The sequence below is a fragment of the Phalaenopsis equestris genome, unplaced genomic scaffold (assembly GCF_001263595.1).
Source record: "Phalaenopsis equestris unplaced genomic scaffold, ASM126359v1 Scaffold000583, whole genome shotgun sequence".
Lineage (NCBI taxonomy): Eukaryota > Viridiplantae > Streptophyta > Magnoliopsida > Asparagales > Orchidaceae > Phalaenopsis > Phalaenopsis equestris.
In genome coordinates, this window is record NW_018165023.1 from 87,608 (window position 1) to 107,977 (window position 20,370).

At 36.2% G+C, this 20,370-nt stretch overlaps 1 protein-coding gene across 1 annotated transcript in view; it reads left to right on the forward strand.

The window, feature by feature from the left end:
• Positions 1-659: 659 nt before the first annotated feature.
• LOC110029509 (serine protease SPPA, chloroplastic) overlaps positions 660-20,370 on the forward strand; it is a 92,616-nt gene continuing 72,905 nt past the window's right edge. The window contains exons 1-5 of the mRNA XM_020731832.1: positions 660-671; positions 963-1,146; positions 6,181-6,318; positions 17,304-17,474; positions 17,813-17,916. Of these exons, the coding sequence (XP_020587491.1) occupies positions 660-671; positions 963-1,146; positions 6,181-6,318; positions 17,304-17,474; positions 17,813-17,916 (609 nt within the window). The remainder of the gene's footprint in view (positions 672-962; positions 1,147-6,180; positions 6,319-17,303; positions 17,475-17,812; positions 17,917-20,370) is intronic.

Genomic DNA, 20,370 nt, shown 5'->3' on the forward strand with positions numbered 1-20,370 from the left:
GTGTAGGTTTCAATTTCTTACTAATATGCATGAATATATTTTCTTTAAACTCAGCTTGCAAGAGCAGTTTGATTTTTGATCCAATCTATTGTTCAATATGCAGCGTACTAGGAGCTCAATGAAATGCTTATTTAATGATGACTTTGGGCATATTCAATGACTTACTGTATATTATCATATGATTTTTTAAACATCCTATTCATTTAAAAGTTAGGTATATTATTAGAGACATAAATTGGAATGTTGATCAAATTGTTTGATGGATTTGCTAAGACCTGCTTTAATATTTTAGTAAGATTCAAGCTTCTCAAAACTTTAGAAATAATATTGAGTGGTTTATGTCAAATTTGGTGGTATATAAATGCTTAGTAATACGCATCCTTTAGACAGTTTGCCAGAATTGCTTAAAACTTGATTATGACTCAGATTTGATAAGAAGACGAATAAAAAGATCTGAATAGTATTTCTAAACTCAGGTTTTGTTCATGTTCAGTTTGAACTCTATAAGAAAGTTGATGAATAAAAGTTGGACAGGAAAGTAATAGGCTTCACTCGATTCATTTACAGCAATGTCAATCTCTCTACTAATACATCTGTGAGGCGGATTCCTGTGGAAAGTGAAAAAAATAACAAAATTTTCTTGGGTGGAAGTATGTATAATGAATTATCAGGTGCACTTCTTTTTTATCTGATTCTTCACACGCCCCTTTTTAGTCCGGAGGCACACCTGTAAAATTATCTATTCATCATTCATTATGCATCTTTTATTTTTAAACGACCAATTTACAGAAAGAAAGCGAGGAACCTGATGACATTTTCTTGAAAACTTAGAATATGACCATTTGAAAACTGAGTCTTGATTTTATTGAAATTAATGAATGTGCATGAACTACTAATAATCAAGTATTGCCTTCAACAAATTTAAATTTATTTATTTATTGGATGAATGTAATTTGGCGCAGATAACAGACCAACTTAGTGGTCGCTTTTCCTCTGCGTTGTCCTTGCCGCAAATTTGTGAAAATTTTGTAAAAGCAGCCCATGATCCTCGCATTTCTTGTATATATCTTCATATAGAGCCACTAAATTGTGGGTGGGGCAAAATTGAGGAAATAAGAAGGCACATATTGAACTTCAAGAAGTCAGGTAAATATTTAACAACTTTATTTTCAACTTGCCTGCCAAATTTATTATATGCATCTTCTTCTTTTTCTTCAAATATCTTAGAACCATCAATATCATATTTGGAAACTTCTTATTTGAAGCATAATTAATGCTTCTGTTCATTATTGGAAAGTATATTTAAATATTTTTAGTTTTTCAATCACCTCAAAGGGTTCACAGGACTAAACTTGTGCTCCTTTTGTTTTACTGAATTTTTTGATGATTCTTTTGTTTGGAGCTGTTATATTTTTTGATATTTTGTCTTGAATATGTAAGGTTCAGTCATTTGGAAAAAAAATTAACTTGTATCCAATATTTATTTGAGTTCGATTCAAAGAATTCAACTCATGGAATGGATTTGACAATGGCAATAATTGCATGAGAGAAGGAAGTTTAAGAGAATAAACATACATTTTCATGATGAATAATTTAGTAGATGGTGAAAATATTTGGTTCAAAATGTTTTCAGTAGGTATAATAATTGGATATGATGCATGACTTATCCATGGTTTCGATGAGGGGTGCATTCTTATGTGGGCTATGCACCATTTTAATACCAATACATGCATGGAAGGAAGAAATGACTAGATTATATGGAGGAATTGCTTTTTTTTCTCTGTTTCATTGGAGTTTGATGAAGTGAAGGTGCTATTAAACTATTATATGTTACTTGATTATTTTCTTGTTGTGAGCAAAATTTGAGCACATAAAATGAATATCATACTAAAAAAAGAAACTATCTAAATCTTTTAAGGACGAACTATTTTGTATATGTCATGTATAACGGGCATTTAATGAATAAATATCTATTGGAAAAAAAATTTAAGTGAACATGACTCGATCATTAAAGAAATGATTGTAATCGGAAATAGATTTAGAAACAGAAAATATTGTAATTCATAGATGTAATTTTCCATCTTAAATATTAAATAAAAGTCTTTATAATTGAAGAAATAACTTGACATTTTCGATAATTTTTTGTCTTAAAACCACAAAATTCATACCTAAAATTCATTAAGGTATAGTTAATTAAATTCTTAAATTATTTTGACATATCTTTATAATCACTTTGTCCTTTTTCTTTCGAGATCTTTATTTTTTATGTTTTATGTGTTTACATTATTCAATTCTTTTTCTACTTAAGTTATAATTAAATTATTCTATTATCAAATAGAGTAATATATGACTTAATCCAAGTCTAGCAATTGATTTATTAGAGTTATTTCCATCTACCCAAAATTTTAACTCTTTTAATTATGATTAATGTAATCAAAACTTTTATACTATAAATTTTTACTTTTTGTGACTTGATTGATTTTCATCTGTTAATGGTACAATTGTAATCACTATAACTTATAAGAAGACTTGAAAATAAGAATACAATAATAATTAATTATTTCTTATGTTATTGAATGATATTTTTATCATTATATTTATTTAATTAATAAATATTTAAATTAATGTAAGAAGCTTACATTTATTTAAGTCTAGGTTCATGAACATATTAACCATATAATCTTTATTAATTATTACGCTCACTTAGATTGTGAAAATCTTATAATAACCATCTAAATATTTGTATACTTTATGTAATTTCTTTTTTATACTTAGTTTATAATTAAATTATTTACCCACAAACATATTATCTTTCATACTTATGAGAGAAAATTTAAATATATTTATGAAATGTTCTTTTATGTTTAAACATTTATTAAAGCAAATGAACTTTACTCAATTTAACTAACACATCCAAGGTTAGAAAGAAAAAAAATGGTTTTACGTTTTTGACGTGGGAGTTAGAATTGGGATGTGGTACGCGTTCCTGTAGCTGCTACAGTAACCGCGGGTCTCTCTTGCCTATTTTGATTCCCTACCTTATCTACCACATTCATTTCTATCCCAATTTCAAATTCCTTCCATTTCCATCACTCCTTTATTTTTTTGTGTATTTTTCTACTCACCTAATCAACCTATTAACCCTCTCTTATTTTTACATGTTGTTTGCTAAGGTTAGGGCAAATTTTGATGAGTGCAGATTTTAGAGTGCTGCTTTTGAGGCGTTCTTCCTCTCTAGGGGTTGTACCCGACTACGAGAAGATGCTTCGGCTGTAGCTCATCCGTGTTGGTGACCATGTCCAAGGGTCCGACTGGTGCTTCTGCTGCAGCTCAACCTCGACGAGACATTTATTCTTTGACAACCCCTCCGACCCCTATTCCAGCAGCCGCACACCGCCTTTCGGTCTTCTTCTTGCTACCCTCTAGGCCCCTCCCTCCTCATTCGATCAGCAATCTGCCCGCAACCCTCCGACACCTTCCCTGCTATGGTTACATCTCTTAGCCGCTATCCTCTTGCTGCCAACCCTGCCGACACCTTCCTCGCTGTTGTTTCATGCTTTCCGCAGCTGTGACTGCACCCTTCAGCAGTTCCCTAAGACCCCTCTCGGACCAGCCCTTGCTGCCGATATCCCTTTTAGGGCTTATTCCTATTGATGTCCTGCTGACCAACCCCTAGTGCTTGTCACTGTTGCTTTCTAGCCCGACTGTGCAAACCTCCGCCACTGGTCTGCTACTGCCCCAGGCCATCGCAGCTCCCTCTTGTCACTCTCCAACAGCCGCCAGCCGTTTTCCGACCACCACTATTGTCCCCGTTTCCTTGATGGTCGTTTATGTATTTTTTGTTGCTTTTTATCTTATGTTTTCACAGCCTCGTCTCGTCCTTTTTGTTTGTATGTTTTTTGTTGTTTATTGCATGTTAGCAAGAGTCTCGTTTGCACCCTTTTGAATTCAATAATTGTAATTGTGCTTTTCATGGTGATTTTGGTTTACTCCGGTATCTTTTGGTATCAGAGTTAGCCTAACCCTAGCACTATCCTAGGGTTTCCTACTCAAGCCACCCTCGCCAAAATTTTTCTGCCTAAAAACTTCGACGAATAAGGTCAAAGCTCCCCAACCTCATTAGATTGACGCGAGACCTAAAATTGGGACGCGATATTGTAACTGCTACAGTGTCGCTGATGCGTTACTGTAGTAACTACTGTAACCATAGGTTTTTCTTGCCTATTTTGATTCTCTATCTTATCAACGACCCTCCACTTTTATCCCAATTTCAAATTCCTTCCTTTCCCATCACCCCTTTTTTATTTATTGCCTATTCTTCTATTTATCTAATCTACCTACTAACCCCCTCTTATTTATACATGTTGTTTGTTAACGTTAAGGTAGATTTTGATGAGTGCAGATTTCTGAGTGCTGCATTTGAGTGAGGCGTTCTTCCCCTCCGGGGGCTGTACCTAACGACGAAAAGACGCTTTGGTTGTAACTCGTCCGAGGTGGTGACCGTCTCCAAGGGTCAGAGTGGGGCTCCGCCTATAGCTCAACCCCGATGAGACATCCATCTTTCCGCAGCCCCTCCGACCACTATTCCAGCAGTCGCACATTGCCCTCGGTCTTCTTCTTGTTGTCATCCAGGCCCACCCTCCTCATTCCAGTAGTAGTTTTGCCGCTCTCAGCCCCATCGACACCTTCCATGCTTTGGTTCGACCTCTCCAAGCTGCTATCCTGTTGCTGCCAGTTCCTCCGACACCTTCCTCATTGCTGTTTGGCGCTTTTTGCAGCTGTCTCTGCACTCTCCAACAGTTCGCCATGATAGCCCCTCCCAAGTCTGTAATAGTTGTCGTCTAGCCCCCGATGCCTGTTCCGCTACTGTCCATCCCTGCCATCGGAACCCGTCACCAGTGCGCTGCTGCCCCCAACCAACGCAGCTCTCTCATACCACCCTCCAACAGTTGCCAACCCTTTTTCGATCACCACCACTGTACCTGTTTCCTAGATGGCCTTTTTTGTATTTTGTGTTGATTTCTATCTTATGTTTTCAGAATGTCTTGTCCTTTCCGTTTGCATGTTTGTTGTTGTTTGTTTCATATTTGCAAGGGTCTCTTTTGTATCCTTTTGGTTTGTGCTTCCTCTGATATCAGTTTTACCTTCAAACAAAAAATGTGCAAATATCCTCATCCTTCGATCTCACATTCTAAAAAATTTTTAGCTGAGGAAGAAAAATCAAGGCCGAAACTCGTTCCTCCTCAAAAATTAATTTAATTCTTAGGGTTCATATTATTCTCACATTCAAAGTTCTTAGGATGCTTGACTCTAGCTCAATCAGCTGCAACCATCCCACCTTGCACAACTTTTTTTCCTCTTTTGGTATGTTTTGGTTCATTCGCCTCTGTTGCATGCTCTACTTACCACACTGTTGATTGATTCTCTCACCTACTAACACCGGTGCCTCCGCCCTCCTCACCCGTCTCATTGTTGCTTGAGCTCAATCGCACTTGTTCACATCGCCTCCTTGACACGCTCTTAATGTTATTGGCGAATCTAGACAAAGGCCTCTGCTTTGCCTCATTCGCTCCTTCATCTCATCCAAAGTTCGCTCAATGTTGATTTCTTCTCAATTCATGTTATTTGATGATTTCACCCTTCACGCATCTTTTCGTTCATTTGTTTCCCCCTCTTTGATTCGTCTTCGCCTTCTGTGCTTTAAATGAACTGGCATTTGTCGGTTGCATTTTTTTTAGTAGGATGTTACACATTTGCTCAATTTTAAGCCTTGGTTTAGACTAATCTACTTGTAGCTACTACCTTATTTTATTTTACTAAGTTGGTTTTTGCTGGTCTTTCCTTGAATTTATATTTTGAAGTTTATTGAATATTATTTGACCGGCTTAACAATTGTCTTTTACGGATGTCATCTTATGTGGATACCAAGTAGCTTTGAGAAATTCATGTACAACTCTTTCTAACAAAAAAAGAAAAAAAACATTGGCATATTTCATGGGACTTGTAGAATAAGAGACATGGAAATGAGAAATGGTTCCAATTAGACAAGATTTGTTTGAATACACACAGACACTTGATTCTGTAAAGCTGTAATAATTGCAGCAACATTGACTTGCTGATGATTTTCTAAGTTTTAGTATCATATTCTTATTGCTCATAACTTCGTATGAACGTTTGCAGGTAAATTCACAGTATGTTACATTCCAATTTGCAGAGAGAAAGAATATTATCTTGGTTGTGCATGCAGAGAAGTGTACACACCACCTAGTGCTTATGTCTCATTGTTTGGTTTGACCGTGCAAGCATCATTCCTTCGAGGTAAGCTCAACTTTTTGATTCTTTTCCCTAAAAATAGTGTACATTGAGTAAAGAAAATTTGGGGCATTTACTTACATAACTCAAAATTTTTATGTATTTACACATCTCACCCCTAAACTTTCATGGTCACAAACATAAAACTAAAATATTTAATATCACATAAAAAATACGGTATAATTTTAAAAGTGGAATACACCATTTGATGCATTGGTTTAAATCATCGAAGTGCCATGTATGTAAATATGAAAGTTTATACGAGATATATATAAATACATATGAATTGTATGCTGCGTGTGCAAATTTTCGAAAAATATTTATATGCTCTTAATTAGCTTTGCGGATCACTTGAGATGTTGAGATTGGAGGTTGTGTGTGGTTAAGTTACTCCTGGTCATGGGCATGAATAACTCGCTATTTTCTTACTAAGGCAGTGCTAAACTACATGCATCCCTCAAATCTTGTGCACCAATTATTCATTATGTTAACTTGACACTATTAACAATCCTTACTTTCCCAACTCAATTCAAATTTTGTAAATCTGTATGATTAACTTAGAGGAAGTAGTCATATTTTATAATATGAACCCTCGTAGCTTGAAATTACTAAAATCACTTATTTAATGGTAAATATGTGTTACTCCTTGTCTATGCTAAGTAGCGTTGGAGCTTAACTTATCTTTTACTGCTTATGTTTGTGTTTTTTCCCTTTGGATTTGCAAGTTATTTTAACAACTGTATTGTTTTTTTGAGTCATTTAATTCTATGAACCTTGTGTTTTTAATTGTTTTTGTTGGATTATTTCGGTCTTTTGTTAATACATTTTGAAGTTTCTTGTTAGGAATCGTGACACGGGGCTTGCTGTGTAGCTGACTGAACCGGCCGGGCTTCATGGGGCTGGAATTGTCGCCCCTTTCCTCTCCCAATTTTCTATTTTACTCTAGAGGGAATTTGTTCATCTTCTATTCCTTTCCTATTTCTATTCCTCTCCTATTTCTAGTCCTTGTATATTTCTCTTCATTTCCTATTTCTGTTTCTTTACTATTTCAAGTCCTTGCCTATTTCTATTCCTTACTTATTTCTCTTCCTTCCTCTTCTATTTCTATTCCTTCCTCTTCTATTCATTGCCTTTTTCTATTCCATTCTTTATTCTATTATCTTCCCATTCTAATTCCTTCATTTTTTAACCACTAGTACCTATTTTAAATACGTTGTTTGTTGTCTTAGGGTTCATGTTTTATCTTTCAAATTTCTGTCCAAGTCAGCTGTTGGGGGCTCTTTTCCTTTCTAGGGCTGTATTCGAAGGCGAGGATGTGCTCCAGCTATAAATCGCCTGAGACGATGATCTTCCTTAGCGGTTTGATGGGTGCTCCGAAAACAACTCGATCCAACGGGTATACTTATCTCCCCAACTCCCCTCCGCAGTCCATCTTCCTCTGCCGCCACCCCATCCCCTTGCTCTCCTCGTCTCCTACTTTCGCTGACGCAACCTGCAAACTCTTCCGCTTGCCGCCCATTGCTAGAATCCGCGCCCATACCCAGCTGCCCTTGTTGTTCTCATCCTGTACAACCACGACACATCGATATCGGCTGTCCAAAAACCGATAAACTATCACTTTTGTTTTCTATTTGCTTACCTCCTCGTTCGCCATCCCACCACTTTCTAACCCTCACCGACCCACCTCCACTACCCCTTGATCCAACCCAACCACGTGTCGTGTGTTGAGCGTCTTGTTATTTCCTATTTCGATTTAGTTGGTTGTAATTTTCCTTTCAGTGTGCGAGTTGTAACACAACCCAATCAGATTTCTAGTAATAATATTTGATTTTTGTATTATGAGTTGGGTTTAACTCCGGTATCAAATCGTATCCTATAAGTATGGATCCTTGAGATATTGTTTACTTTTTTTATTGAATGATTTGTGATGAGAAAAATTCCCCTCTTACTTGTTTTGTTGTTCACTATGAAATGTAAATGGAGTTATATTACTCCAAGTGGTGCCTTGTCTAAATGGGTTACTTCAGATGTAATCCTGAATAAGTTATTCTAGTGTTTATTTTCTTTATAACTTAGAATTGGGCATATCAGAATGATTTACTTGGGCGTCCAGCCAACTCGCGCACTTTTAAAATGTAAATTGGTTGCTTGGTTTTCACTGATAGTTGGCTTATGGTTTGGCACAAACTAGAAAATTTAAATCATGTAACTTGTCTGTGGATTGAGCTTGGCACCTTTAAGGTGAATGGGAAATTTTCTAACGCGGGAGCTTATCGCTTGCGGTACTTTAGCAGCCACAATACCGCAAACGCGTTACTGTAGTTGGTTACAGTAACCACAGTCCAATTTTAGATTTAATTCTCTTTCATATTTGATTTTCCTACTCTACTTTCACTTCCCAGTCATTCCTTCCATACTTAGACTGCATTTCAAATTCCTGCCCTTCCTGTCCTTTCTTCTTTATTCTTGCCTATTTTCTCTACTTATCTAGTCTAACCTCTACTCAAATCTTATTTATAATTGTTATGTGCTGATTGGAAGAGAAAAGTTTTGATGATAACTGACTGCAGTTGCTGCTTTTGAGGCATTTTTCCCCTCCGGGGCTATACCCGATGACCAAAAGGTGCTTTGGGTATAAATCGTTCGAGATGGCGACCATCTCCAATGATCCGAGTGGTGCTTCGGCTGTAGCTCGACCCGACGAGACATTTATTCTTCCGCAACTCCTCCGACCCTATTTTAAACAGCTACAAACCACCTTCCGGTTGCTGTCTAGACCACACATTTCTCTTCCGAATGTTGCCCAGCCTTCTGATTGCTGTCCAAACAACCTTCTGTTGTTGCCCAACCACTGACATATGTTGTTGTCCAATTCAAGGACGCTACTTCCTGCTGCCGTCCAACTCACATTCCTCTTCCAGCAATCGCCCCTGCCTTACAACCACCAGGCTCCTTCCAACTCTCTTCCAACAACTATAACCTCTCTCCTACATGTGTCAGCCACGATATAAGCCTCTTTCAGCAACCACAACCATCTCACAACGACAACCTTCCCTCCTGCCGTCTCCCCTCAACGACAATCTTCCATTAGCCGTGAACCCACCATCCAACAACCTTCTTTCTCATTGTCACCCGCGAAAATATTTTATTGTTTAAGTTGTTCGTGTTTGTTTGCCATTAGTTCCTATTATTCAAGTGCCATGTTTGTAATCTGGTTGGAATTCATGAATAATATTTATGTTTTTGTTGTGGTTTGGGATACTTCCGGTATAATTTGGTATCAGTGCTAGCCCAACTCTACTCCTATCCTCTAGGGTTCCCTAGCATCTGCCCCTTTCCAAGCCAACCCTGCCAAAATTTTTTCTGTCCTAAAAGCTTCGACGGATGAAGTCGAAGCTCGCCCAACCCTTGGAGATTGACGCGGGAGCTTACTGTTCAGGGTACCGTAGCAGCTACAGTATCGCTGCGTTACTGTAGCTGCTTACAATAGCCACTGTCCTCTTTTAGATTTAATTCCCTTTCTTATTTGATTCTTCTGCTTTAATTTCTCATTCCTAATCCTTCCCTCCATACTCGGGTTGCATTTCAAATTTCTTCCTTTTCTGTCCACTCTTCTTTAATCATTGCTTATTTCTCTACTTACCTAGTCTAGAATCTACTCCCACGTTATTTATAATTGTTGTATGCTGATTGGAAGAGCAGAGTTTTGATGATTGCTGATTTCAGTTGCAGCCTTTGAGGTGTTCTTCCCTTCCAGGGGTTGTACTTGACGACGAAAAAGTGCTCCGACTGTAACTCGTCAGAGGTGGTGACGATCTCCAAGGGTCCAGGTGGTGCCCCAGCTATAACTAATCCCCACCGAGACATTTATCATTCCGCAGCGCCTGCAACCCCATTTCAAGCAGTCGAAACCACCTTCCGACCGCTGTCTAGACCACGACATCCCCCTTTCAGCTGCTGTCCAACCCATGCCATCCCTCTTCTGAGTGTTGCCCAGTTTTTTGGCTGCTGTCCACACTACCTCCTGCTGCTGCATGGCTACCAACACGTCTCAGTTGCTGTTCAACTCTTCAAGGACACCACTTCCTTCTGTCGTCCAACCCTCAGCCTTCTTCCAGCAAGCACATCCACTGCCCTACAACTGCCGACCACCTTCCAACCTTCTTTCAGCAAATGCAGCCCCTCTCCTACAGCTATCAGCCACCATCCAGGCCTCTTCCAACAACCACAACCATCTCCCAGGGACAACCCTTTCCTCCTGCCACCTCCCCTTAGTCGAAGCCATCTTCCATCAACCGCTAAGCTACCATCTAGCAGCCTCCGCCCTCTTTATAACCGGTGGATATCTTTTATTATTTATGTTGTTCGTGTTTGTTCACTGTTACTTCCTGCTTTTCAAGTATCATGTTAGTAATTTGTTTGGAATTCAGAAAAAATATTTGTGTTTCCGTTGTGATTTGAGTTATTTCCAACATTATTTTCATTTTGACCGCTTCATGTTTATGGCTGAAAATTGCCAATTCCAAGATGATAACTCACTGTCACTACTCATAGCCTGAGTTTTAGATGGCCATTCTTCCCTTCCCAGCTGCCCTTACGCTTCGTTGCATATTAAACAGTGAATTTGTTGAACCGACCAAATTAATCCAGATTAATGAAAACTTATTAAGAAATTTAATTTTTAAGGCAATCACAGATCTTCTCACTGATCTCTTTTCCAAATTCCCATGGTTACGATGACTGGACCCATCACATTAGATTTTTCATAGCTTTTGTGATTCCCACGAGCTAGATTTATTGCTCTGTACGGTTTGATTCCGGATTGAGATGAAGGATTCTTTTTTGATACTATTTGATCCAATATTGAGATAAAGGGTGGTTCTTTTGGTAGTTCTCTAAATCTTGATGCCAGTGATATAAACTTATAGGTCAAACAAAAATATTCCTTTTTAAGCTTATATCAAGGGGATATAGAGGTTTCTGAAGTCCATAATCAAAGTTAGTGATCATAACTTGGAGAGTGTGTTTGACCTTGTTTGATTAAGGAAAAGAGAATGGGATACAATTCTAAATTTGGTTAAATGTTATATTTCTTTGGTGAGAATATATACTTGCAATTGTTTCAATCTTCCTAAATACTACCTTCAACCACTTCAAAAATGGAATCATTTGCCAGTAATACAACAGGATCGATGGAAAGTAGTGAAAAACAAAGATTAATCAATGTGTAGTGGGTCCCTCGTCTTAAGTTAGTCGTACATTTTTTGTCTTTCTCCCATGAAAGCAAGCATGGGAAAAATGGACAAAGAGGAATTGAGGTGAATCGAAGGAGCGATCAACTTCAATCAAGAGAATTTAGTCTTTTCATCTCGGTGATATTTTTTAGACTATAAACCTAAATACTTTACTCATTTATCCTCTTAAAACTAGTTGGTCAAAATTTTTACGATAGCCATCAAACTAAAGTTCCACTCCTTATCTAGCCTCACTTCAAAGCCATAATGCATTCACTCTTATTTTGTCCTACCCGTGAGCTAAGCTTCTCGCTCATCTCTCTTCCTTCCAAAGAGTTGAGCTTTTTGGTTACCTTTCATCCAAAGCATAAGTGTAAATTCACCCTGCCTTTTTTATCGAGGATTGATAAATGCAGGTTATGACAAACTCGCTTAGTGTCAGGTGAAATGGTTTTGTAAGGGTCATCTAGCATGTCTGGTAAAATTTGATGTTTTTTTAGACTCATCTTGTAGTGCGGTAAGTGAAGAGTCTATAATGAGGTCTATTTTATGTTGAACTAAGCGAAGTGCTGGCATTGTCTTGAGATTCTGAGGTGTCGTTCTAACAAAGTTTGTACAACTTAAAGAGCAATCGTAGCTAGGTCATTCAATTTTGTTAGTAATATGGCCAGGAGCTAAGGATATTCTAACATGTTACTATTATTTTTCTCTAATACATAAAGAAGTGCCACTCTTTCAATATTGTGTTTTCTTTGTGCTTGGTATAAGGGCAATAATTGCAATATTTTTTCCAAGCAATGACATGAGTGCTAACCCTGCAATCATACCATGATCTCATTTTAGATGATAAGCATATATGCTAATAATTTCACAAAGCACCTCACAAAGAAAATTCTTGCTATTAGAGAATGTACCTTTCATTTGTGGGAAATAATTACTTTAATACCTATTTTTGTCCAACTAATTTTATAAGCTTGTGTGTTAGTTGAAGTTATTTTGGTGCCTTGACAACTTTGTTGGAAATAATATTTTTGGTACAACTACTATCTACAATCAACTCACATATTTTTCCTTCAATGATACATTGAGTTTTGAAGATGGCATGTCTTTATGACACCTTAGTTATTTGGGAGCCAATAAAATTTTCTACAAGATACATGATAAAAAACTCTACCAGTCATGTTGAACACCTTCTATTTCCTCATGCGTTGAAGGTGGTTATGTTTTAAATCTTCTTTAGTGTCTCCAATAAGTATGTGTAATTGACGTATATTTAAGTATTAATTGGATTGATCACTTGGCTAGAAGCATTTGATACATTTAATGGGATCAGACTGACACACATATTATCTCATGTTTTTCTTTGTTTTGGAGGTCTTTTTGCATAAGACAAATGATGCTCGTTATGAGGCAGGTCAATCAATCATGCAAGTATACGTGTCGATTAAGTAATATATAGATAAAGAGTTCGCGTATCGATATCACGAGGAAATTTGTCAAAATATTTCTAATAGTATATGTTCTAGTTCACTAAACCTTTGAATCAAATTTGAAATATTAAAAGTTTCACAATCCTAAAATACAAAAAAAACTAAACTAAAGGTTTGTTTGGGGCAACTGCAGCTTGTTCAGCTTATTCAAATAAGCTGCTTATCCTGATAAGCTGCTGATCATCAACTCATTCAAATAAACTGACTGGTTGTTTGGTTTCTGCATTTGAAAAACAGCTGATTTGCATCCGTTTCTGGATAAATGACCATTTTGCCTCTGATCTAAATAAGTTGCCTAGCTGTTTGTTTTGTGCGTTTGGAAAATAACAGTTTTGTATCCATTTCTGGATAAATGACCATTCTGTCACTAAATAAATAAGAATTTTAATGAGAATAACAAGTCTCTTGCATAATCAAATTAAATAAATTTGTAATCGAATTTCATATATTATCCAACCTCAATCAATTAATGTGCTTGTTCAAGAATCTTAAAAAAAAATTTCACGGTCATAAACAAAATTAACATAAAGGAATTTGCTCTTTTCATTTATCAGTCACATATTCATAAAACTAGTCATCCTTTTTTAATTTTCAATTAAACGATCATAAATGAGCTATAATCAAGTCCAATCACTAGTAGCTTATCAAGAACATCGATTCATTCGCAGTTCTTGCCGTGAAAGGGATTTCATAAATGACAAGACAAATATCTAAGCTAGCAGATATGCTTCAACTCATCAAAAGAAAAAAAAAGAGGTATATTAGCAATTTACATTCCTCAAGACATTCCCAACATATATGCCCCCACAATAATTCCATAATAATCTGCATATTCCATAGTAATTTTGGATTGGGAGGCTCACTCATCGAAACCCACAAGGAAAGAAACGATGTCCCCAGTCGTTGCCAAATGGGGGAGTAGGGAGGAGCGGCTAGGGCAACGAGTAAATTGGAGCGGAAGATGGAGCTTGGCATAGCTAGGGCAAGACGTGAACTGGAGTGGAAGAGGGAGGTCGGCGTAGCTAGGGCAGGACGTGATCGAATGGAGCGCGAAAGGACTTCAGCGTAGCTAGGGTAGGACACGATCGAAAGGAGCGATGCTAAGGCAGGACTCGATCGAATGGAGTGAGGGCTGAGATGGGATACAATTTCATCGAAGGCAGCCCACAACTATCATCCCGCGGGCCGTGTTGTTAAGAAATTAAAACACGTAGGATTTTCATTAGCTGCTGAAACACATTTTCCAAATGGCGTAGCGACATTTTCAAAATGCCGCCCACACTTATATGCTGCCCCAAACGGGCCCCAAATTTTGTTCATGTTTTTTAGATATGAAATGTTCCTACTCCCGTGACACCACTTTAGTGATTTCTCGATGATTTTTGTATGAAATCCCACGTTATTGTTGACAACTAGGGACATATTTCATTTAGGCTATGTCTAGGTCTTAAGAAGTATTGAAAACCATATTACAATTAAGGGGGCTTAACCATGCAACGTTTTTTACAAATTCTCTTTCCCCTTATCTAGGCTGTAACTTTCTAATGACAATATGTCTATTCCACTAGACCATTGTGTTTTAACCTACATATTCTTTTAAGAGATAATTAAAAATCATAGATCCCAAGGAATTTTAATGTTTTATCGTGTCAGATTTGAAGTAAATTAAGACCAAAGAGGTAATACAACAACGTATGAAATCCAAACACAAAATATGTCTGCAGAATGAAATCGACAGGACAAAATAACAAGAAAATCATGACTTACATAAAAAAAAAATGAAAATAAGATTAATTACGGTGCATTAAAAAGGGAAGCACGAAAATTATTAGTGCACTCATAAAAAAAAAAAAACAATGCAATAAGTTTAAAAAACTCAAATCGATATCAATTGGTCATTGCAATGCACCATGATCCTTTCCGTTTACAAGCTTTCTATAGATCTTCCTCATACAAGGACACTCAATCTCTCCTCATAACCTCTCCAACTCTCAACAGAAAATATACTCTGTAAAGAGCTAGAAAAAACCAGCCTCAAATGTCCCATAACTGCCCTAATTAATCTATAACTTTCTCTTATGTAGTTCTTGCCAAAATTGCCTTGAAAAAACTTGCCAATTTATGCCTGGCATAGCTACGACCGTGCTTGACGTAACTATGCCGCTGGTTGGCGTAACTATGCCAAAGTTTGGTGTAATTATGCCTGATAAGAATAAGGGTAGCATAATTACATTGCAGTGTGGCACAACTACGTCACTTCAAACTTCTTGCCCGCTTCGTGTTTTGGTTCCACAACGCATCGTCAACCCCTATAACTTGTAAAATACCATCAAGAAACATTCAACAAGCGTAAATCATAATAAATAGGGAAGAAAACATTGTATTTAGAGAAGAAAAATTACGAAATTTATCTCGCATCAACAAATCCATCTAATTCAATCAAATTCAATTCAAACCAACTCAAATTCAATCCTTTTAGTCCATACTAAAACTAATGACCTTATAATGGAGTTTGATCCCATCTAAACTCATCTAAAGGCTTGGTCAAACATAACCACTATTGGTCTGGAATGGTCATTTGAGCCAAATCTAAAATTGTTCATCAAGAGTATGGTCAAATTAGTCCCATGTCTTCCTTGGAATATATTGAAGTTTTTTTGACCAAAATTCAATCAAATTTAAATCCAATTGAACGAGTTTGGGCTTTTAAGGTCCTTGGACTTAGTTGTCGCAATTGGGTCATTATGGCTCAAATCACTCAAAATCCAATCAAACTCAATGAGATCAGCTCATATAGAATATCACTTTAGGCCATGCATAACTTAATTCAACCAAAATTATTCCTTGTTGCACCCGCAAGACCATTGTGAGCTCATTTGGTTCAAGTGGACCAAATTGAAATAAGTCCAATCTAAATTTAAAATCAAATCAACCAAATGTCTTTTAAAATCCAATTATAGTTGGTACAAAATTGATCACTGCTAAGCCCCCATCGAGCCAATTGTGTGACAGATCTGGCCCAATTGAATCCAATTCAACTTAGGCTCCAACCTAATCCAACTAAATCCTCCCAATCACCTTCTTAGGTGAATTCACATTCAATTAAACTCAAAGCAACCCTAGTTAGTGGTTGTTGTGCACCAATTGACCCACATTGGGCATGGAGCTAATATGGATCCAATTGGGCCCAATAAGTCATTTTGGAAAAATCCTAAATCAAATTTATTTAAATTGACTAAAAAACCCCAAGTTTATTCCATGGCCTTTAGACCCTTTCAGTTAAGCTCAATTGGGCTTGACATAGTTTGGACCAAATTAGCCATTTTTCTCAAATTTGAGTCAATTCCAAGTCCAGTTGAACTCGAAGCCTCCTGATCATATGGAGAGTATGCTCAACCCTATATCTTTGCCATTGGACCCTTCAAATGGGTCCAACCAGGCTTGACCTAATTTAAACCCAAATGGCTCTATTTAAACCATTTCAATGTAAACCTCAATCCATGCTAGATTGTTTGAGCTAAAGTCCAAATTAGGACACCCTGGATCTGTCAGACCCAATCTTGCCACCTAGAGTAGTCGGAGTGCACATAACCCACCAATATGCACCTGATTCCGATATCTATATTTCCATTGTATTATCTACATGAGTATTAGTGCATTCCGAATATCATCAACTGTAATTTCTTCATTTTGCTTCTTCTTTTCCCTATAGGAAAATAGGGTTTTGATAGTGGCCTAAAATTTTCAAATTTAGTCTAAAAAAATATTTTCCACCAGATTTCCTACGGCTTACCATTTGCATAAAAGGCATGCGCTGGACATATATTCGTGCACTCTGAAATACTGCCGGAAAATTTGTTCACTCCACTATCGGTGGCTTAGGCCTGTATGTTTTCCGCTAAGCTTTTTGATAGGTTATATTTTACATCATTGCTATTGACATGCACATGCTTTCCTTCTAATATCCATGTAGTGAATATCATTCCAGATTCAGAGTAATTCTTAAACTAAATTTTATCTGAAGTTGGAGTTGTTGATTATCAGATGTATCTTTCATTTATGTGTTTTTGAATTTTATGCACAATGCCTTTTTGTTATCATATTAAGTTTCTCAATTTGTTTTATCTTTCATCAGTAAAGATGAAATGCGCTCAGTTTTCATTAAAAATTTATCTAAATGCATAATATACCGGCTTCCTATTAATTCATAAAATTTTAATTGTTATTTATTACTACATTTGAACCATTGCCATCGCTTAGCTTACAGGTGTTCTTGAAAAAGTTGGAGTTGAGCCACAGATTCAGCGAATAGGCAAATATAAAAGTGCTGGTGATCAGTTGGCACGAAAAAGCATGTCAAAAGAAAATTGTGAAATGCTGACATCGCTGCTTGATGATATATATGGAAATTGGCTAGAAACAATTTCATCAACTCAAGGTTTTCACTCTTTTGGAAGTATTGATAAAATTTAGGAAGATTTATTTGCATACCACTCAATTCTCATGTATTTACATTTCTAACATCTAAACTTTAATTTTTACATATATATGCTACCTTACCTATGCATGATAACACAGTTTTCACTTTTTAAAAGTTAAAATAGTGATATTTTTGATGTGATATGAAAGCTTTGGGTGGTATGAATGTAAAAAACAGAGTTTACGTGTTAGATATGTAAATACCTAGGTATTGGATGGTATGTATGTAAATGACCATAAATTTTGATATTCCATACTCTGCTTCCTTTTTACCTTTGTTCATAAACTTTTTGTCAGGAAAGAAGATTGAGGAGGTTGAGGAATTTATCAATTCAGGTGTTTATCAAGTTGAAAGGCTTAAAGAAAATGGATGGATAACAAATACTCTATATGAAGATGAGGTGCAATACAATGGCTGTGTAATTAAATAGGTTACAATGCTCATGGAAAATGATATTGATATGAGTTATCCTATCAATACTTAGCTAATGCTTCTTTGGAATTATCATTACATTTGATGGCTTGTCAGAATTAGGCAGTAAAATCCTACTTTTTGGATGAGGTTTATAAACTATTACTATATTAAAGTTTAATATTCATTGACATGGAAACAATTTCTTGATTGTGTCGTCCTAGAATATTTTAGTTAGGTGTTGATTGTTGGAGTAGTATATTTGTAGTAACTAGGAAGTGATAGAAACCATCTACCACCATAAGAAAAACAACCAGTAAACTCTGGTTTGGCTATTTGAAACTGAATGATTTGCGCCTTGAAGCTATATGAAGTTTGATATGTAAATGTATGACAATTAAAACATTATTAAACAATGAAATTAGTTTCCAACTGTAGAACATCAAAGAAACTGTTTAAGTGTTAATTCTTTCACTTGTAGAAATTGCAAAACATGTGCAATCCATCATGGCAGTACTTGGCATGCTCCTGTCAGCACTTGTTATATTATTTTTTTTATGTTATCTTTGCACCTATCTTGTTTTGCATTTGTATTTACTTAGTCACGCCATCGATTACCACTTCAAACATCAAAGGTGATCTCTTGATACTAATATTGTTTGTTCTCTTGTATTCCTTGCTTTTTTATACATTCAAATGTCTGTTTGTTGCAGTGACGGACATCCCATCATGCTCTAGGAAAATATATTAATCAGAGAATAAAAAATATGGTTGAGAAAGTTTTTTTTTGCATATAACTATGATAGAGAAATGAGGGCTGTAAGATCTATCGTCCATTAAAAGTAAAGCAACTCAAAATTCGATCAAGCTATTTTGGTGGATCAATTGGATCGAGATATATTAAATTTTGATTGCAATATTGATATGCTCAATTTTGATTTGGCTCAATTTATTTTTTAGCCAGCTCGAATCGGTGATTCTTTGACTTAGAGCTGTTGATTTAAAGTGAAATTGTTATAAAATGTTGCCATGAGAATCATCTTATTGCTAGAAATTAATCATATGTTAGATATGAAGCTTAATCTCCTAAATCTTTTCAATATTCAAACTGGCTGCAGATCCTTTTTTTGTGGTGATAGTCGTTTTACAATAGGGAGAATCCCATATAATTCTTTCAAAACAATTTGAATATCCCCTCACTATTTTAGTCTCTATTTGTATACACATTTGCAAAATACATAATATTTGCTTCATGTGAGAAAGTATTCTCCTTGTTTTCTCAAATTTTTTCCTGCACATAAGCAATCAAGTGATTTTGTAACTGCCCTATTGATTTTGGCCCTCAAAAGGCTTCAACTCTAAAGTCATTTCTTATTCCCTTGTTAGGTTGGACTTCTTACTAAGCCGTAAGGACAATGTTACAAAGCAATCTACTTAAGTAGAATTGTGTCTAAAATGAAATGCTTGGAGCCTATTCATAAATGTTTGCTAAAGTAACCTGGGGATTTACTCAAACAAGTGATTCAAGGACTTGCGACCACATGTTACATAGCATAATTCCAAAATCAATAGAAAATAGGGGGTGAGCAGAATAAAAAGGTGCCAAATAAGGAATTCTCAAGCAATTATGGAATACTCTAGACATTGGTTAGCTGAATTCTAAAGCAAAAAATCCAAGAAACCAAAATAAGTGTTGCAACAAATTTCAATAATTTCAATTATCCAATCCATATTGAAAGTTCATACACATGAGCCTATTTATAAAAAAAATTAATAATTAATGACAAGACATCACATCTTTATTACATTTCAAACTAATTTAATGTCAAAATAATAAAAAATCATTCGTAAATGATAATCTGCCATAAAAAATTGTGTAAATAGGTTCATTTTAACTTATTTTTTACCTGGTTTTCTTCCTTAGATTCAGTCCCTGAGAGACTGAGTGTGTTTGATTTAATTGGCTAATGTTACTGCATCTTTACCCCAAGGGCATTAAGGACTTTTTTTTGGAGAGTAAAGTAGTGGAATCTCTCTGGAAGTTTGCTGGACTAGTAGTGCATTCCATTGGAAGAGTCTTTGATTACCTTAAATGTAGATGCTAGAATTATACGTACTCCATTGTGGCTTTTCTAGGTGCTCGTAGTTGAAGTGTTGTTGGTAGATGTAGAAGTTTTGCGTGACACACATATACTCTATGTTAACAATAACAACAACAAATATTTGTGGCTTCAAGTTGTCTCAACTTGAAAATATACTCGCATCGTTTATATGAGTACAAATGCTCATGTTTGATATCATCCGTCATATCAAAAGTTGTGTTTGTGCAGGGGAGTTGGAGGCACCATTGGTTTATGAAGTAGACAAGTGAATGAAATGTTTGCAAGATGCCGTATGTGAAGAGTATCCGATTAATCAAGTATGCAGTGTTTTAGTTGTAAGA